The sequence below is a fragment of the Sander vitreus genome, chromosome 3, assembly GCF_031162955.1.
Source record: "Sander vitreus isolate 19-12246 chromosome 3, sanVit1, whole genome shotgun sequence".
In the NCBI taxonomy this organism is placed as follows: domain Eukaryota; kingdom Metazoa; phylum Chordata; class Actinopteri; order Perciformes; family Percidae; genus Sander; species Sander vitreus.
Genome location: NC_135857.1, coordinates 24,476,233 through 24,493,964, shown reverse-complemented (window position 1 = coordinate 24,493,964; position 17,732 = coordinate 24,476,233). Strand labels below are relative to the sequence as shown.

Genomic DNA, 17,732 nt, shown 5'->3' with positions numbered 1-17,732 from the left:
GTAACTGTAGAGTATCAGATAAATCATACCTTTTTCTTCTTCTTTTTCTTCTTCTTCTTCTTGTTGTCATCCTCACTGTCGGAGGATGAACTGTCAGATGAGGAAGAATCCTAGGACAGAAGTACGGTAGATAGTTAATAACAAAAAGGTTTAAAGTGTAATTCATATATTCATGTTTCATTGTTTTCATTAAGCAGTCCAATAAAACAGTTATTGTTGAATGATCTGCTGTATTATGGGAAACGTGTACATACCTTCTTTTTTTTCTTGTCCTTCTTCTTATTCTTCCTCTTCTTCTCTTTCTTCTTGTCGTTCTCGTCATCTGATGAGTCAAAATCCTGAAGCAAGAAAAGGACAGAAATTCTATAATGACAAGTTTAACAGCAAACAGCATGTTCTAAAATGGAGGTTGTTTGAGTTCTCTCTTACCTGGCTCATCTTCAGACCTTCTGCATACCGCTCTTCCATTTGGCCATGAGCTGGACACATTACGCATGTTAACATTGAAAGCATCTGTTTAATAGAAAGGTTTAAGAAAGTTCCATGCATTGTCAGCTGACAGATATCGATATCATAAAATAGTGGATTTAGATCACAGAGCATCACTGCTGCAGAATAGAACAATAATGCAGTTGTGAATATTGTTTAATATAATTCTGTCCACTTATGACAAGAGCAGCCTTCTAAATTACATACTAAACAATAAATTATAATCTGAGTAATGAGGTTTTCATTAAGAGGCTGTAAACACAGACAATTATTTCAATACTGTAGGAAATGACCATATGGGCGTTAATAAATATCAGAAAGTGCATGTCAAAGCTTGAATGACAACCCAAGTGGTTGCTCACTCTCTTTTGTGTCACCGTATACTTAAACTGTCAGTCCATTATGACCCGAAAATGTGTAATTCTGTGGGTCAGGTAGGGCTTTGTACCGAAATCAATACTTTTTAGGCACCAACCGAATTGTCTCTAAAGATCTAAAAATGCTAGTGGTGCATGATATATTGGCCGCCGATATAATATCGGCTGATATGGTCTTTTTTTTACACATCGGTATCGGTTCGATGTCAAATTATGTATAATTATATAAATATTTATTTTTTCTTCTGAAAATCTGATGACAGTCGTATTTTGCACACAGATAAAGGTCATTTCTGAAAATAAATCACAAAAGTAAAAAAAAAAAAAAGCGTTTTGGAAAATAGTTCTTTATTTGATTATCATAAAAATGTGTTTTCTATACAGAGATATCGACATCGGTAAATATCGGTATCGGCCATAACAGCAATATGAATACGGGTTATTGGTATCGGCCACAATTTTCACATTGGTGCATCACTAAAAAATGCCTCGTTATTCAATATCCAATTTCAATACCAAAGGAGTAAATCACATCAGCGTCAGTGAGCCAATAAGCGTGCAGCATGCTTCTATCAAGATCTAATAATGTTTGTGATTGGCTGTCTAACGTTACACGTCGTAGAGACAAGCAGGAAAAACTCCACGTTACGTTACGTTGAACGGCAGCAGACAAGATGGAATGAACATTAGAAATGATTGTTTAAGATTTTGGAATCCAAGTGTACATATCAAACGTAACATAACATACACAAACAATATCACACAAAGTGGGAATATGATATGCGATATAAATGCTTTCATAAAGGAGAATGCACAGAGCCTGGAAATGCATTATCCTCACCGGACTTGATACAGTCTCTAAAAACATGAATCAGTTTCACAATGCAAATGAGAAATGCTGTGTTCCACTTACCAGATATGCTAACACTGTCCCAGCCGTACTCTTTCTTCTCATCCTTGTTCTTCTTCGTCTCCTTTTTCTTCTTCTTGTCATCCTGCAAGGGCATGTTGATTCTTTCAAATATTGTTTTTAGATGTTTTAAAACTTCCACTGTACGTGTCCTCATGTATGAAGCTTGTTTGCAAAGTGAGTATTGCATTTGTATATATATATATATATATATATATATATAAAGATAAAGTAATCAGCATCAGGGTTGGGTGTCACCTACTAGTAATATACTACGAATGATCTGCCTTCAATACAGTCAGATAACAAACATCCTGTTACTGTGGATACACAGCCAAAACCAACACGGGTCATGGTGTGCACAGACTGCACATATGGCTATTATTACACACATACTGTATTCATTAGCATACAGTATATACAATTGTCTTGACTTGCTGTGGTAGATATAGAAGGTGTTTCACACATTGTCAATGGGTGTGTTCCTCTCCTGTCAGATACTGCCTATCAGCTATCAGATCCAGGACATTAGAGCCTCTCAGGGGGAAATGCATTCCAGTGTTATTCACACATACTTTTCAGCTGTTCTGCTCGTTCTGCTGGGTTTTTTTGCCTTAAAGATTCTAAGTGCTAACTGGTAATGTGAACCAATGGGTGGTAACATTTGTGGAATGCAAACTTTGTTTATAATGTTTGTGAAAAGAGGACAGAAAGAGCTGAGAGGACAGAAAGAGCTGAGTAACTCACGACGCTGACGTTGGCTTCCGATTCGCAGCGTCCGATTCGGCAGTTAAGGGGAAATTTAAGGCAAACTGCTGACCACATTAGACCAGGTCCAGATCCTAACCACTGTACGAAAGCCCGTCTACAGAAAGCCGTTCCACTCCCTAGTCAGCCCCATTGTACCGAATTTGGTTGCAGTTCCACCAGAGTTCCACTGGGGGTGATCGCGGTCCAGTGCTAAATGAATGGGACTCTATGGAGCTAGACGGCTAAATTTGTCTATTTCGCCTGATTGTCGTTGAGAAATCTCAGATTTGATTGTAGTTTTTGCAAGTTCAACATGGATTATAGGTCAAAAGTTGAATGAACGAGTACTTGTGTCCTGTCGATTTCTTATAGGTTGAGTCGTTGTTGCCCATAACACGCTAGCATTCTGCTAATGAATGCTGATTGGTCAGTGAAGGACTGATTACGATCAGAGATCCCGCTTGACGGCATCCGAAGCAGAACCAGAATGTCAGAGTGAATATTTCGGCGTGGTCTTTAAAACATTAGCAAACCTCTTTCTAGCACGTGTATTAACAGGGAGAGGCTAACCTGTCAGCTGTGTTGTTGATGCTTCGAGAGAACAAAGGAAGCGACTCAGAGCTTGCCGTAAAGCATTATCTCTGGCCGTATATGTGTATGACGTCATTGACATTTTAAAAGGCTTTTTAGAACAAAAAAGCCACTTTAAAAAAATCTAACACCCAGCAGTGTGTATTTTCTTAGCTTCCCCTTTCGAATGCAACATTCAAATTACTAGACAAAAAATGATATCCTGAGAAAAGTGGAGTATTTGAGGGGTATAGCTCCATAGAGTCCCATTCATTCTGCACTGGCGTGTGAGCGCCCCCTATATGGAACTCTGGTGGAACTGCAACCAGTTCAGAAGCCGGAAGTAACGAGAGAGTGGAACTTCTTCCCTTATTAGAAATTCTTTGACTGTACCTAGACTTGTCAAATCTGGACTAAATGATCCTAGAGAGGCTAAATATTCTTAAAAACACAGTTTCAGATTAGTGAAAGCATGAATCTATTTGTGAAAGTGCAATAGAGGGGGATTTCACAGTTTTTTTTTTCATATGTAGACCACATCAGACACATTAGAATAAGTGAATTCTTCCTTTATTGCATTTTCACAAATAGAATAAAGCTTTCACTAATCTGAAACTGTGTTTTTAAGAATATTTAGCCTCTCTAGGATCATTTAGTCCAGATTTGACAAGTCTAGGTACAGTGGTTTTGGATCTGGACCTGGTCTAATGTGGTCAGCTTTAAGTTTCCCTTAAATTTTTCCTTAACTGCCGAATCGGAAGGTGCGAATCGGAAGCCAACTTCAGCGTCGTGAGTAACTCATTTTTCCTGAGTCTCCTGATTTTCCACCTACGACCTCAGAAATGGGCAAAACACATGCCATCATGCTGCAGTCACTTAAATCCAAACACACTGAACAAGTGAACGGTGAAATACTTAGGTGGGTAATCTTTGGCTTAGAGCTATTTGAAAAGCTGAAACAGTTGACAAATCAGGCTTGGGGAAGGTTGCTGTGCTTATCCCTTAACTTGCCAAAAGACACAATAAAAGCTCACTTCTTAGACTTCTAAATACAGTCAATTTGACAGCCATTCCACCCTAAATATTCTCTTTACAGACTGTATTGTTAGCTTTGACAATATCCTCACCTGAGGCAGTGACATAGTTTGAAAGGACAATCCCCCTATAAGCTGATGTGAAATTGTTTGTGCACATGGACTTAATTTAGCAATGCTGCAGGACAGATTTGTGAAGAATTTACAAAACTGCACTATAAAACCATCACTTCTACAGTCTCTTTAACACATTTAAAGGAAATGTGTTGGCTTCAACTGAGAAAATACTGGGAGTTGTACATCAAGCATCTTGCACCTTGCACAAAGATCAGTGCAAACAACACATTTTCCTCGTCATGTGTCGGTCGAGGGGCTCTTTGGTATTAAAAGGTATGTGATGACAGCAACTTGTGTGTGACATGTTAGAGCAAAGCAGGAGTTGCATCCAAGCAATATGTCATCATTGAGCGTCACTTATGCCACAACTTACCTCACTGTCACTCTCTGAGGAGCTGCTGGAGGAAGAAGAAGAGGCAGAAGATGATGATGATGATGCAGAGCTTGAATCCTGTGTACACATTAAACAGGTTTATTTATTCCTTTCTTTGTTAGTGAAGGGTGTAAATGAGAATCTAAATGAATGAGTCACTAAAAACACACTGAAGCGAAAATTTGTCATAGCAGCCTAGAGAAGGTGCTGTAGCTGGCGGCAGAAGGGAGGGGCTCTTCAAGCACTTAGCAACACACAGAAGAAACTGCACAAGCATTGTACCAACCAAAAAAAAAAAAAACGGCGCACACACATTTCCATATCAAATTTCTAGTTATTTCCTGTTTGACTGGCATTTTCTAGGTGCAGACCACATTGAACTTCCATCCACTATCATGAGTCACAGGAACTCATGATTTCTGCCTCACATGTGTAGCTTCCAATCAAGGCAACACCCTTAAGTAACCACAGGGTCAACTGACTTCTTTGTCAACTGACCTGATATCATCATGTAACTACTGTAAGTTTGTCAGCCCTGTCCCAACACAGTCGGTGCAACTTTTACTCAGAAATGGTAAAAGCACTCAAGAGTGAATATGACTTTTTTGTAAAGATAAGCTTTTTTAGACACATACTTTCTTCTTCTTCTTCTCCTTCTTCTTCTTCTTCTTCTTCTTCTTTAGCTGTTTCTTCTTCTTGTCTTTCTTGCCGATACCCTCATCCTCGCTGTCCGAGGAGGACAGAGAGCTGTCAAATGAGTTCAACTCCTGGTGAAAAGAGAAATCATTGATTATTATCTACTGTGTCTTTCACAATCTTTAGAATTCAAAGATTCTTGCGGGCTCGAATAGCTCAGTTGGTAGAGCGGGCGCCCAAATGTAGAGGTTTACTCCTCGACGCAGTGGAAAAACGAAATTCAATCTGGTGGAAATAATTACACATAAACAGAATGGACAAGCATTACAGTAACACTTAATGTTCTTTACTTTAATGCAGTTAATCATTTTGCAACTGTCGGCGCATTTTATATATGTCTTTTTTTTTTTTATTGATTTCATGAAATTATAACTTACTATAACTACAGCTAATGAATAATAAAGTATCTTGACTATTTGGTGTCAAATCATCATGGGCCCATGCACCTTTGGTTAGCTTACCTGTCCATCTTTTGCTCCTGCAGGGTGTCCAGATTGACTCTTGGTTCCCTCTACCTTGCCTAGGTCTGCGGGCTCGTCTGCCTCAGCCAGTGGCTGCAAACCACCAGGAGGGAACGTCGCTGGCTGCTGGACAGCTGCAGCGCCGGCTCCAGCTAGAGCTACGCAGTACAGGGTGACAGGAGACAAACGCCAATTACTCTGATCTCTTATATAGGCTATTATCTCTATACATTTGGAATCCTAAACTCTTCGGCTGATGAGCCACCAGTAGTCTATCTATACGAACTTTATGGAGGATCAGCTGTTTTTGTTTCACCTATTATTTTCACCATGCAGGCTGCACTTCCCTTTATTATCCCACTTCCTTAAATTGACAGCCAGATTAAAAACATAGAGGAGTACAAATCAAACATAAGGTGCTAAATCAATGAAATTGTGCCTGCATGCAGATTGATTACTTTTTGGTGCCCTTTGCCATAAATCCAGCAAATTACAACAATTCAGAAAAGTGACACACCATTAACAGTAAAATGAAAGAAGACAAAGTCGTTGTTTTATGTAAAAAGGCTATATCTGTCATAGAAACACCTCTATAAAACAGTAACAAATGGATCATTAACTTTCTTCCTGAAATGATTGTTGTCTGTTGATAAGTAAGAGATGGACCACAATGCAATTAAGCCCACACACATCAAACTATAAACTAAGTACATTGTTAAAGCAATCATAGTAAAAAAAAAAAAGACAGCAAACCTTTGGGGAGGGTGGACTCCATTAGGTCCAGACTTCTCCTCTGTCCAGGAACCTACGTCTCATCTGACAGACAGACCTGTGCACTTTTCTGAAAAGGTGTTTGCGTGTGTGGAGTACGAGAGTTTTATGGGTGGGGAAACAAGGAAATTGTCAAAACTTCCGAAATAAGAGAGAATTCCCTTCACAAGTTTCACAATAAAAAATCATTTTAAAGAATATATTTAACATTACTAAAAGGGCGATCATATATTTTATGTGCCACCTCCACAGTTTTCATTAATAATTTCTGTTCTTTGTGTTACGACAATTGACAGATTAAACGCTTTTATTTCACTGATTATTTTATAGAGTTTTATTTTGAAAGCACCGTTTGGTATCCAGTGTGGCTGTTATAGCTGACTTGCAGCTAAAATAACTGGTCCAACCGTTCTAATACATTCAGGATGCCAATAATAATGCCATAATGCCGGTTTTTACTGCCTACAGTGAGTGACAGGACAGTAGCCAACCTGCATTGTTTGCGAGTACAAACTCGCGGTATCGCGGGTAAAGTTTTACTAATGCTTAACAGGTCAATAACAATTGAAAAAATGGTACTCACTTTGGTCTGTAGTAATAGTGTGCAAACTACAAAATATAAAGTGAACACCTAAATCAATCATATTATGCTGTATGTCGCCTCCCAGAGGATATTCTGAGGTCAAACCACAGAGTAGCATAAAATCCTACTTCGATTTTCTGTTCCTTTCCAGCTTCCGTAGTTTAACAACTGAGTAAAGTTATTCAGAAACAGCAGAGAGTCAGCGCAATTCCGGAAATGGGATTATATTCTCAAAATAAAAGTAAGGATGTTACAATTTCAATGAAAAAGCCACAAACAACAAACACTGGATCGTACATAACTACAACATAGCATATGGAATACTTAACTGTCTTATTAGATGTACGAATAGAGAAGTATAAGATACTAATGTATTAAATATTTAAATTAGCTACTTAAATTGACACACGATAACGCAAGGTGATTATATTTTGAAATTTGCATAAGGAAAACGTACGTTATCTTTCAACAATGTGAATAACTTGACATCTATGTGTCATACACTGCCGAAGTAGCTAGTAAATTATGGAAGTATACAACACTTTCTATTACCTTATTTCGCATTAACTAACCGAGCCTCCCTCATGAGTTTAGCTAACTTTATAATGTAACGTTAGAACAACAAGTTTACAACGGACATACGACGCTTAAAAATACCTTTTTTTAACCGGGATTCGCACGTCTCACTGCTTCTCTGTTATGGGACCATGCCAAAATAAAATAGTGTTCTGGGATTATCAATGGTCAGTTCTTCGCTCTGTAGCTAGAGGACCATAGGGAATCTATGGTAGCCATATAAATGTGCGTCTGTCTGGTCACAATTGAATGACCATGCCGAGCCAAACGACGTCCCCGCCGCTGACAGTGACTGTGTTGGCCGCACTCTGGGTCAGTTTGTGTCGGTGTGGTGTCTCCGAGTCTCTGGGACCGCCGGGATGTGACAATGGAAAGGTTACTTACAATTTTTATAACTATAAAGTATGTTGGAGTGTGTCTGCCGTAACGTTAACAGTATTATATTCAGTCAATGTAGCCGTTAAAATGCATTCCCATTTCGTGTGTGTGTGTGTGTGTGTGTGTGTGTGTGTGTGTGTGTGTGATAGCTGTCTTTAGATAGGGACCTGCCTGCGGATGCTGTTTATTGGGACTGCCCGGGGTCTACTACTTGGCCAGCGTCTCAGGTAACTATGGATACAACTGACATCATCATCATCATCATCATCATCATCTGTGCTAGCATTACCTCCAAAGCCTCACTGTGTCAGATGGGTGGGGTGCCAAAAATCAAGGGGAAGTAATGGTTGTGGTATATCCTTACTGGCACTGCTGGTAGTGTAAATCAGCTCATAAACCTACATTGTTTGTTCAGGTTGCTCCATCAGTGGTTTAACCAGTGTCTCTCTTATCTACAGAGACGTCCCAGTATTGACACAGTGTATGATCCTGTGGTGAGTAAGCACTTTACCAAGAATTTTATTTGAGTTTTACCCAACCTTTGACCCTCATACACTAATGGCTCTTAAAAATCAAAGCACAATGGGATAGCACTCAGTGACACACATTCAAATTCAAATTCAAAATCTAAATTCAAAGTAATGCATGAAATGAACCAAAAGCTTTGCCCTGTTTACAAAGGGTGTTTGATGATATATTGAATTGTGTAAGTTGTGGTCTCGGTTTGAGTTAACTAAAACATCTTCCTTGTTGTGTTACTGTTGTCAACGACAAATGGGTGTAAACTGAACTGCTGCTAAGTGTTTGTCTTGGGTGACTGATGACTGGGTGTAACATAGAGATTAGGCGATAAAAAATAATTTGGCGAGATTTCCTTTCACTGCAGCCAGCCAGGCAGATCTGCATGGATACATCTATTTCCTACAACCATACCATTCCCAACAGGTAAGGCTGTTTGGACAGACATGTAATGCATTATGCTCTCAAGTGGTGGGTAAGAGATGGCCTAACACAAATTAGGAGACACTGACACATGCACGCATATTAATATAGACACATTTAGTCACAAAAACTCACAATACTGTCTTTATTTTTAGTTTCCATTCTTGGTTTCTGTGCTTTGTAATACTGCAATAAAGTTATCATTGTCATGTATGTAAGGGCTATTGAGGATATTAAGATGTGTGTCTGTGTGTGTGTTGTAGTGGAGCGTACAGACCAGTAAGGGCAGAGTGTGGAGAGTACTTGTACTGTCCTCCTCAACGGTGGCTCAATAACTTGCACGTAAGTTGTAACATCAAACATGTCTTGCTGTCTCCAGTCTCACAACAATTTAATCACTGTATCTGCTTAGCACATTTAATTACAGTAATAGACATTTGTGTTTAGGGCATCAGTGAAGAGTCTGTCAGTTTTTGTAATAACTCCAGTTAGTCCGTTTGAAGTGACAAGATAGTTAACAGTTAACATGGTGTAGTGGTGCATTTTTGTATGTTCACATCGAATGTCTTGTTTATTTTCCTTAGGATACCGTAGTTTTGACAAATGGGGTTGATAGACGCATAGAGGAGTTCAGTGGTTGCAGACTGGCAGCCAATTCTTCTGGGTTAATGATTTGCCCACAGTTTCTTCTGTATTATTTCCCAATGTAGAAATCTGTGTTTAAGCCAGAAAAAAAAAAAACATCAAACTGTGGAGTTAATCTTTATTTATTTTTTTGCAATTTAAATTAAGAGTCAAACAGGGAAGTCTGCCAACAATCACATTTTACCTGTTTGGACCCTTAGTAGCAGGGCTGCAACGAAACGTAGATTTTCTTGAATGTCAGGGATGTAGCAAACAGTAATGGTATGTCAGGGATTTAAAAAAACAGTAATGGTCTGGGATTTTTATTAATGGGTGTTTAATTCTAGACCATAATACCAGAATATACTGGAGAGTGATGCATGTTTAACACATTAGTTGGTGATTCTCCACAAAGGAACCCAGATATTGTCCCTCAGGAATCCTTGTCAGCTGAAAAACATTAACAGACAGGTAGGGAATATAATAGTATCAGTATTGTAAGCACTTAGTCTTAGTTACTGTGTCATAATTGTGTCAAAGTTTGGTGTAAGCCAAATCGGTGGAAACTCTGTGGTAATGGTAGAGGTTGTGGACAAGGATAGTCACATGTGTGTTTGTGTGTTTTTTTTCTAGCGTGGAGCACCTGTTTTGCTCTACCATCCCTGTGCGCCTCTCCATGAGCGTCTACTTCTGTCTGTCCTGGCCCGCTCATGTCTGCCAGACTACATTATTACCTCACATCCACAGCTCAGTGAACACATGGTGAGACAAGCGCTCTATCTCTGTTCTCTAACCCACCAAAGGTAGTAAGGGACAATGTAGAAGGACAGTAGAATCTCGATACTTGCGTACTTTGATGACGTCTTTGTTCATTTTAACACCTGAGCAAAACTGAAGATGTAACTCAATACGTCTTTTACAAATAACCTATTCGGCCTAAACTGTGATTGTTTGCACATCCTCTCTTAATATATATGTATGTGTGCACATATGTGTCCTCACAAAACGGCACAGCTTTCCAATTCAAAAACTATATATATTTTATTTTACGTATTTGGTTTTTGTACTTGTACATCTTTTTCATATGTCTATGGTCATTTTTCTATTTCTTCTCACCAAATGCATGCTCATGGGGGAATTGTTTAGTCTCTGTAAATCATAGAGTGTGGTCTAGACTCTATCTGGAAAGTGTCCTGCAATAACTTCTGTTATGATTTGACACTATAAATAAAATTGAATTGAATAGCATGCACCAAACTCCAAGGCAATTCATTGTGTGTGAAAACCTACCTGGTAATAAACCCACTTTCTGATTCTGATGCAAGACCAGGCCACATTAAAGTGTTTAATAACAACCTTTATGTAAGTGTGAAAGATACCTAAACACCACTGTTTGAGGTGCAGCAGTAATATAGGAAGCCTTTTTGTCCCTGTCACCATTTCTAAGGACATTGAGGACACAGAGAGAGAGAGAGAGAGAGAGAGAGAGAGCTTATATTTACTGTTTGCTTTGTGTTCAGCCAATAGCCTTGGTGTCATGGGGTCACACCTTGGAGATGTCCACCGTGGCCTCTTCAGACGTCTGTGATTGGCTGGAGACCACAACAAACACAACAAAACAGTTTGGTGGTGTGAGCCAGAGCAGGAAGTACAACCTGCTGTTAATCTGGTCAGCCGAGCAGCACCGGCAGCAACATGCACATCCAGAGGAACACGCCGCAAAAATGAAGGTTTGGAGACTTGACTGACGATTTTGCTCATTTTGTATATTTACATGGTGTTAATTATCTGTATTTTGACATGTGCTGCAATAAAAGCAGCATAAAAGAGTAATTTCAGCAGTCTTGTATGTGTCTCTTAGTAGATGTTGTTGTAAATCCCCAGTCTCTGAGGCGATGCTGTGAGCAGACCATCTCTTCTCTGCTGAACGGAGCGACAGACAAAGAGCTAGAGTCCAACAGCAAGAAGGAACGCTTGAGACAAATGAAAGAGGAAGGAAAAAGGAGGCAGATAAGAGCCGCCATTAGAGAAAAACAGAATGTTAAGGATGAGAATGAGAGACAAAACACAATAACACACCAGACCACCAGAACCACCAACGGCAGGACAGGGAACTTCCAGAACTACAACGGTACACTTGGACCATCAGCAGGTTCTCTTCCAGGGAACAGGACTCTCTCAGATCCTTCTCAATCTCAATCTAAGATCCAGAATACAAATCAGAGCCTTAAACCAACGCCCACAGCTCCTTTGGAGTCAAATATGTCTGACCTCAGAAACCCAAACCCCTCTGCTGGGTTGGATGTTCGTGCAGACGGTGTGAACAGTGACCATAATGATACCGCGAGGGCCGAAGCCCGGGTCCTCGGTTCCAAAGATGAAGGTATAGACTCAGCCAAGCAGAGGGACAACGACTCCGTTAGACACAGCCTGAAAGAGAAAATCTCTAAAGAGAAAATCTTTGATAAAGGCAACACAGCAGATGGCACAATGAAGGACAATGAAGTGGTAAATGTTAAAGAGAGAGAGTTGGAACGTAAGCAAACACACAGTGACACGCGCTCTCAGCACAAAAGTGAAAAGATTGGCTTTGGTTCTGTTTCCAAATCCCAATCAGAGTCTCCGCCTCAGCCTCAGCCACAACAGCACCAGAACCCACAGCCAGCCACTTCCCTGCCCAACAGCCACAACTGTGGCAGCTGCAAAGGAGCCGAACACTGTGAATGCAACGGGGCCTCAGGGGCCTCGGCCGCTCTCGTGAATAAAGGGTTGCCGAGGACCCCCAGGACAGACGAGGGAGCGTGGGCAGCAGCAGCGCTGGGCTTCCTGCTGATTCTCCTGACCCTGTCAGTGCTTCACACACGCCTGTACCGCCACTGGAGGACCACACCCAGTCTTTACTGGCACGACCCACGACAGGACTACGACAGTGTGGCAGGTAAGTGGACAATCACCAGTGAGCTGTTTTATTCCTCTAACCAATCCTGTTAGCCAGATTGATCATGGTATGGTAACTAATCGGTTAATCCTCAGTCCATACTTTAACTGCAGCTAATTTTAGCGAGGTCTTTCAAGTAGTATTTTTTTTAGAGCTCCTGCTAATTAATACAGACAGTATGAACCATACACATAACTTCTTCGGTGAAGGGAATGAGGTGCCTTTGTTTATATTCTTAAGCAGTTTAATTATTTGTGTGTGTGTGTGTGTGTGTGTGTGTGTGTGTGTGTGTGTGTGTGTCCTCTAGATGTTATCCGCAGGAGGCTACGAATTGCAAACAGGAGGCGGAAAAGGGGCAGGAGACAGGAGTGTGTTCTTCTGCCCAGCTCCTCCAGCTCGGAAGAACATCTATAGAAATATGAAGGAAAAATCCCAGAGAAAGTAGAGGAGGCGGACAATATTGGTAATTTGGCAACAACCTGTCTATTATAAAAGCTACTGGATAACCTGAAAAGATCAGGCTGAAATGCCACGAAGCTGCTCAAGGGTCAGTTAGATCCTGTTTCCAAATTGATTGGGTACGGAGTGATTTGACAGAGGTCCTTTCGTATTTTTTTTTTTTTTAGATTGGGACCATCTTTATATCTACTTCTCCTTGTGAAGGAGGGAGAAGGGAAAAAACATTGTTTGACCATCCAAAACGAGCGTTGTATTATAAACCGCTAGAACACTGGCAAATTATTTCTTAACAAAGTATGCATGTGCGTCATAGATTTACCATTTAATAATATTGTAACCAAAACTACAGTTCCCAAATAACAAGCATCAAAGAATATTTACAAAAGAGGCTAGTGTATATTGATACACAACCCTCATCAGTCATGTGGTTCTGGTCCTTTGAGGACATCCCTATGACATCATCACATCAGAGAGTCCAAAGAGAAGCCCTCAGGCTTTATTACAGAAAGTGACCTGCAAATTGTATGTATTTGTTCCAATACTAATAGCACCTACACATCACACAGTGTATATGTCTTAGTTTGCTCACTGCATGTACAGTATATGTTTTTTATTGTGCTACATTTAGTCCGAAATTTGATTTTATAAATAGTTTAATAGTAATATTCTGTTGCTTTTACCTGTGAAGGTTTAGTATGTGAATATGTTGCTGTTCTAAGCAACGCTGTGTGCGGTATGTGTTTTAATTTAAATGGTACAAGCTGTATTTTTGGACATTAGTGAAGGATTTTCAAAGACAGACTCGTCAGAGAAGCGTTGAGGGCGTGGACTTCTGCTTGAGACAGCTGTGATGGATGTCAGGATGTTTTCTCATATCTTTTATCAACATAAGCAAATGTTAGCTTGCACCAGTTATAGCCGGACCAGTAACTCAGTTTTTACCTGCCATTTTTTTTACCTGAACATTTTTAAAGGATCCCTTACATTTTATTGTTTTAAAGAATTGTGACAAAGATATGCACTGATCAGGTCATTTTACTGTAGAAGAAGACACTTTCTAAATAACCTCAAACTTATCTTGAGCATTTCTGCGACTCAACTGGCACTAATATATTGGCTGACTTATGAGTCTAGCTCTAACTCAAATCTTGAGAAGGAAACAAGAAAAATGCATTTTACAGACGCATATACAACAAAAAATAAGGCCTTATTTGTTTGAAGATTGAAATGTAATGTGGTTCTTATCATACTGATTCTAAATGCTATGGTGGGTTGTAGTGGTCTTATTGTAACTACATACTTTTTTTTTGTCAGTTGCTTTTTCTAGAACTTGTCAATGGAAATAAAAGCTGAGGCACCAACAGTGGTTGGATTGTCTTCATTAGGAGACAGAGGGCTAGTATAGAACCAGCTCAACAAAGTAAAATAATTGACCTTTAATGTCAACATTTGAAAAGTATTCCCACACGATGGGACTCTGCAAATTCAACATAAGTACAATTTTGTTATGAATAATAAGTGTAGCATGGTGCAGTTTCTTTCCCTTTGCTAAAAATGTCAACAGCATCATCTAGTTAAATGTTTCCCTATTACTGAAAGGTTTCAGCTAGACTGAAACTGTCCTTACACATTACACAGAGATGTTAATACACATGCATTGCAGTTACACATATTACAGTAAAAATAAATGTGAAGGTAGATCAAGGACAATTGACTTGTTTTACTATTTTATTACAAATGTACAGCTTATGAGTTTCCATTACGACTGACCTTTGTAAGTCATTGTTTTCTCTACTTTATACAGTTTTAACATCTTCTGTTAAAAGATAACTCAAATTACCCATCTCCCAAAGTGTAGAGCTGTAATGAAACACAGGGACAGCAACAGCACAGGCCACAGTGCACCACCAATGGCTGAGTATCAGAAGTGTGTGTGTGTGTGTGTATATAATTCACTGGCTTAATGTTTGTACTTTGTAGAAGGCTTGGTCCAACTGATAAGTTGAGGGTGTGTGTTTGATGAATCTTGGACATGATTAAGGTGTAGAAAGTGTTGACCATGAACTGACAGAAGCATTTAACATTCATACTAGAGGCACCCTACGTAGTGTCTTCTAACTCAGAAAAGGACTAGGCCATGTGCATTTTAGACCCTTCTCCCGACATTTTTGAGATGACTGTAGTGCTAAGCCAAAGTGCGCTTCAGACCTTTTCGATTGCCCCATCCCGATTCAAACCCTGCCTCCTGCACCTAATGTACTTGTACTAAGACATTGGGAGAGTGCAGTACAAATGTGGATCCTACTTTATCCAGCTGGTGTTTGAAAATAGTGCAACTCAGACCACACCGCTGCGTAATCGCATACATTAAACGGTTGTTCTCGGTCTTCGCTTCCTGCCAATTCTAGTAGGATCGCCACTATGTACAATATAACTACATAAGGGGGTAATACCACAGCATAACCATACTCACAAGTCTTAAAATATCTACAAGTACATTGGTGCCAAGACTGAAAAGCTGAATGACGATTGGTGAAAAGTTCTCGTAGCCTGAAGCCCACTTGGGCCAAGAAATAGACATAAATATCTTGCAAACATAACCCTAACATGTAGCTTAATATAAAATATAGCATGAAAATATATGTTCATATATATGGCTCTAGTCTAAAACTTGGGCAATCATGATTGAAGGGACAAGCTTTTCTGCTGGCCCTCGTGTGTGTGTGTGTGTGTGTGTGTGTGTGTGTGTGTGTGTGTGTGTGTGTGTGGCAATTGGTACATCATCACTGTAACTCAGCCAGTCAAACAGGTGATGATGATGATAATGTCCAAAGGCAGATACCATTTGACATGGAACAGTCAGAGACTCCGAGTGATTGGGGGGGGACAACAGAAGTGCTTAATGTGATCTAGCATCAGTCTCTAAAAGTGTTTGGGGCCAATTAAGGTCTAATTGCTTCTTGCTAATAGGCAGAAATACAAGAATAAAGTTGAGATGCAACTGCTGTTTGAAGGATGAGGTCAATATCTCAGGCAAGTCAATTTAATGTGCAAAGGCTTTCTGAGCACCGTGCGTGATTATAGAATATTTACCAATGCAAGAACAACCGACTGTAAAGCCACAAACACTTTGAGAAACCGGCGACAGAATCATTGGAGAAGGATCAGAGGTGAAATTAAACTAGAAGAGGACGGTCCTCCTGGCAGCTAGGAAAGACTTTTTAGATCCTATCTGCATCCTTTGTTAAAGATATGACCATATTTGTTCGGCACAGTACAACTTTAAACCTCCAGTAGGCCAAGTGCGCTCTCTTTGTGATAAAAAAACAAACAAACAAACAAAAACATTTGTTCCCAATGCTGTCTCCCATTAGCAGTGTTCAGAGACAGTGAGCTAGAAGTGACAACTTCTGGGGCCCAGATCAGCAGGCCGTGACAGAGAATCAATCGGAAAACAGAACGTGGGCTTGACTGTGCTTGCCAGACAGTCTAAAAAGTAAACATAATACATGGCAAACTACATCAAGCACACTTGAGGTGGTTAAATCAATTTCAAGTGAGTGTATATTCTCAAATGAAACGAAGCAACGGGTATTCCTCAGATTTACTTTCCAGGTTGCTAGATCTGGTGCTTTCCACAGGACTACTTGAAGCTTAACTGCACCATACCAGTATGTGTATCAACTTAATGTGACTGAACATTTGTTACCATGCATTACAAATAATGGCTGCTGTGTAATACAAGCATCCACGAGCACACCCGCCATGTAAATATCATCCTGGGGTTAGTCCTCATACACAAACTGGACCAAATATGATCTTGCTTGGCACAGCAAGAATGAATATGGTTTTTGAGATGATTCCACTGGCTCTGTTAAATGAGGCAAATTATGAGAGAAGTCAAGCTACAACATTTTGATCAAGGTCCTGTCATAATGCACCAAGGGGCTTTCGGTCTGACAGAAAATCAAGACCAAAAACAAATCTCCCCCAACGCCCTCTCCCCTTTGGCAACTGTTCAACCCCTTGGCCACAGGACACATCACAACATGAAAAACCCCTCAACTGTCACTTAGAAAAGGAGTGCTTGAGAAATGTTGAGGACCATCACAGGTTATTTCTTTCATGTGTGTGCTTACTTAAATCCCAGTTAAGCACATAGTTCCACCTGTCTCCCTATTCCACTAAATGAGAATCATATTTGAGACAATAAAATAAACATACATAAACAGTTAAATCAAGATGACAGTCAGTAAAAATGTCCATACAAAAAAAAAACAATGGGCATAATAAACAACAACAATAAGTCACAATTATTCCAGTGTAAGTGTTTTGTTTGTGTAAGTCAGTCATTTGTTGTCCTCAGAGGTGCAGACCAAACCAATCTGCGTATTAAAAAAAGAAAAGAAAAAAAAATGAAGAAGAGAGTGGAAAGAAATCAAAACATGCCAGATCATGCTGTGTACCACCGACAACGGGGTGACGGGTCGGAGAAACGCTGGAGCCCCCTGCAAAAGCTAACCCAGGAGGAAGCATCTGAGAGGCTGGGTGGGGTGGGGAGCTGGATGGGTCCCAGGAGATCCTCCTCTGCACCGCAAGCGAATCTTGTCTGGGACGGGATAGGTGACAGAGGGGCCTTGTGTCTAGTTGGAGAGGAAGAGGGAGAGAGAGAAAGAGAGAGATG

At 40.1% G+C, this 17,732-nt stretch overlaps 2 protein-coding genes across 4 annotated transcripts; one reads left to right on the top strand and one right to left on the bottom strand.

The window, feature by feature from the left end:
• Positions 1–8: 8 nt before the first annotated feature.
• On the bottom strand, positions 9–6,654 carry LOC144515631 (uncharacterized). 2 transcript variants are annotated; one of them, XM_078246650.1, is made up of 8 exons: positions 6,531–6,652; positions 5,778–5,935; positions 5,256–5,387; positions 4,621–4,698; positions 1,780–1,861; positions 430–479; positions 255–338; positions 9–110 (listed from the first exon to the last, which is right to left on the bottom strand). In XM_078246650.1, exons 1-8 carry the CDS (start codon positions 6,550–6,552, stop codon positions 24–26), a joined length of 693 nt encoding a protein of 230 aa, XP_078102776.1. In that variant the 5' UTR covers positions 6,553–6,652; the 3' UTR covers positions 9–23. The 2 variants fall into 2 exon arrangements, with proteins under 2 accessions (XP_078102776.1, XP_078102777.1); XM_078246651.1 differs by lacking the exon at positions 9–110 and having other exon boundaries at positions 256–338; positions 430–513; positions 6,531–6,654.
• A 947-nt stretch (positions 6,655–7,601) lies between these two features.
• tp53i13 (tumor protein p53 inducible protein 13) lies at positions 7,602–17,432 on the top strand. Of its 2 annotated transcripts, XM_078246647.1 has the most exons (9): positions 7,603–8,082; positions 8,235–8,312; positions 8,544–8,579; positions 8,972–9,030; positions 9,291–9,369; positions 10,285–10,413; positions 11,172–11,381; positions 11,536–12,589; positions 12,897–17,432. In XM_078246647.1, the coding sequence occupies exons 1-9, from the start codon at positions 7,957–7,959 to the stop codon at positions 13,001–13,003; spliced, it is 1,878 nt and encodes a 625-aa protein (XP_078102773.1). In that variant the 5' UTR covers positions 7,603–7,956; the 3' UTR covers positions 13,004–17,432. The 2 variants fall into 2 exon arrangements, with proteins under 2 accessions (XP_078102774.1, XP_078102773.1); XM_078246648.1 differs by lacking the exon at positions 8,544–8,579 and having other exon boundaries at positions 7,602–8,082.
• Positions 17,433–17,732: the final 300 nt, after the last annotated feature.

Bases quoted from the DNA above. Each gene is read 5' to 3' on its own strand.
- LOC144515631 (XM_078246650.1), bottom strand. From the start codon at position 6,552: ATGGAGTCCACCCTCCCCAAAG. The intron at 4,699-5,255 runs GTATGTGTCTAA...ATGTGTACACAG, and splicing joins AGGAGAAGAAGAAGAAGAAA to GATTCAAGCTCTGCATCATC. The intron at 339-429 runs GTAAGAGAGAAC...TTCTTGCTTCAG, and splicing joins AAGGTCTGAAGATGAGCCAG to GATTTTGACTCATCAGATGA.
- tp53i13 (XM_078246647.1), top strand. From the start codon at position 7,957: ATGACCATGCCGAGCCAAACGACGTCCCCGCCGCTGACAGTGACTGTG. The intron at 8,580-8,971 runs GTGAGTAAGCAC...CTTTCACTGCAG, and splicing joins ACACAGTGTATGATCCTGTG to CCAGCCAGGCAGATCTGCAT. The intron at 10,414-11,171 runs GTGAGACAAGCG...CTTTGTGTTCAG, and splicing joins CACAGCTCAGTGAACACATG to CCAATAGCCTTGGTGTCATG.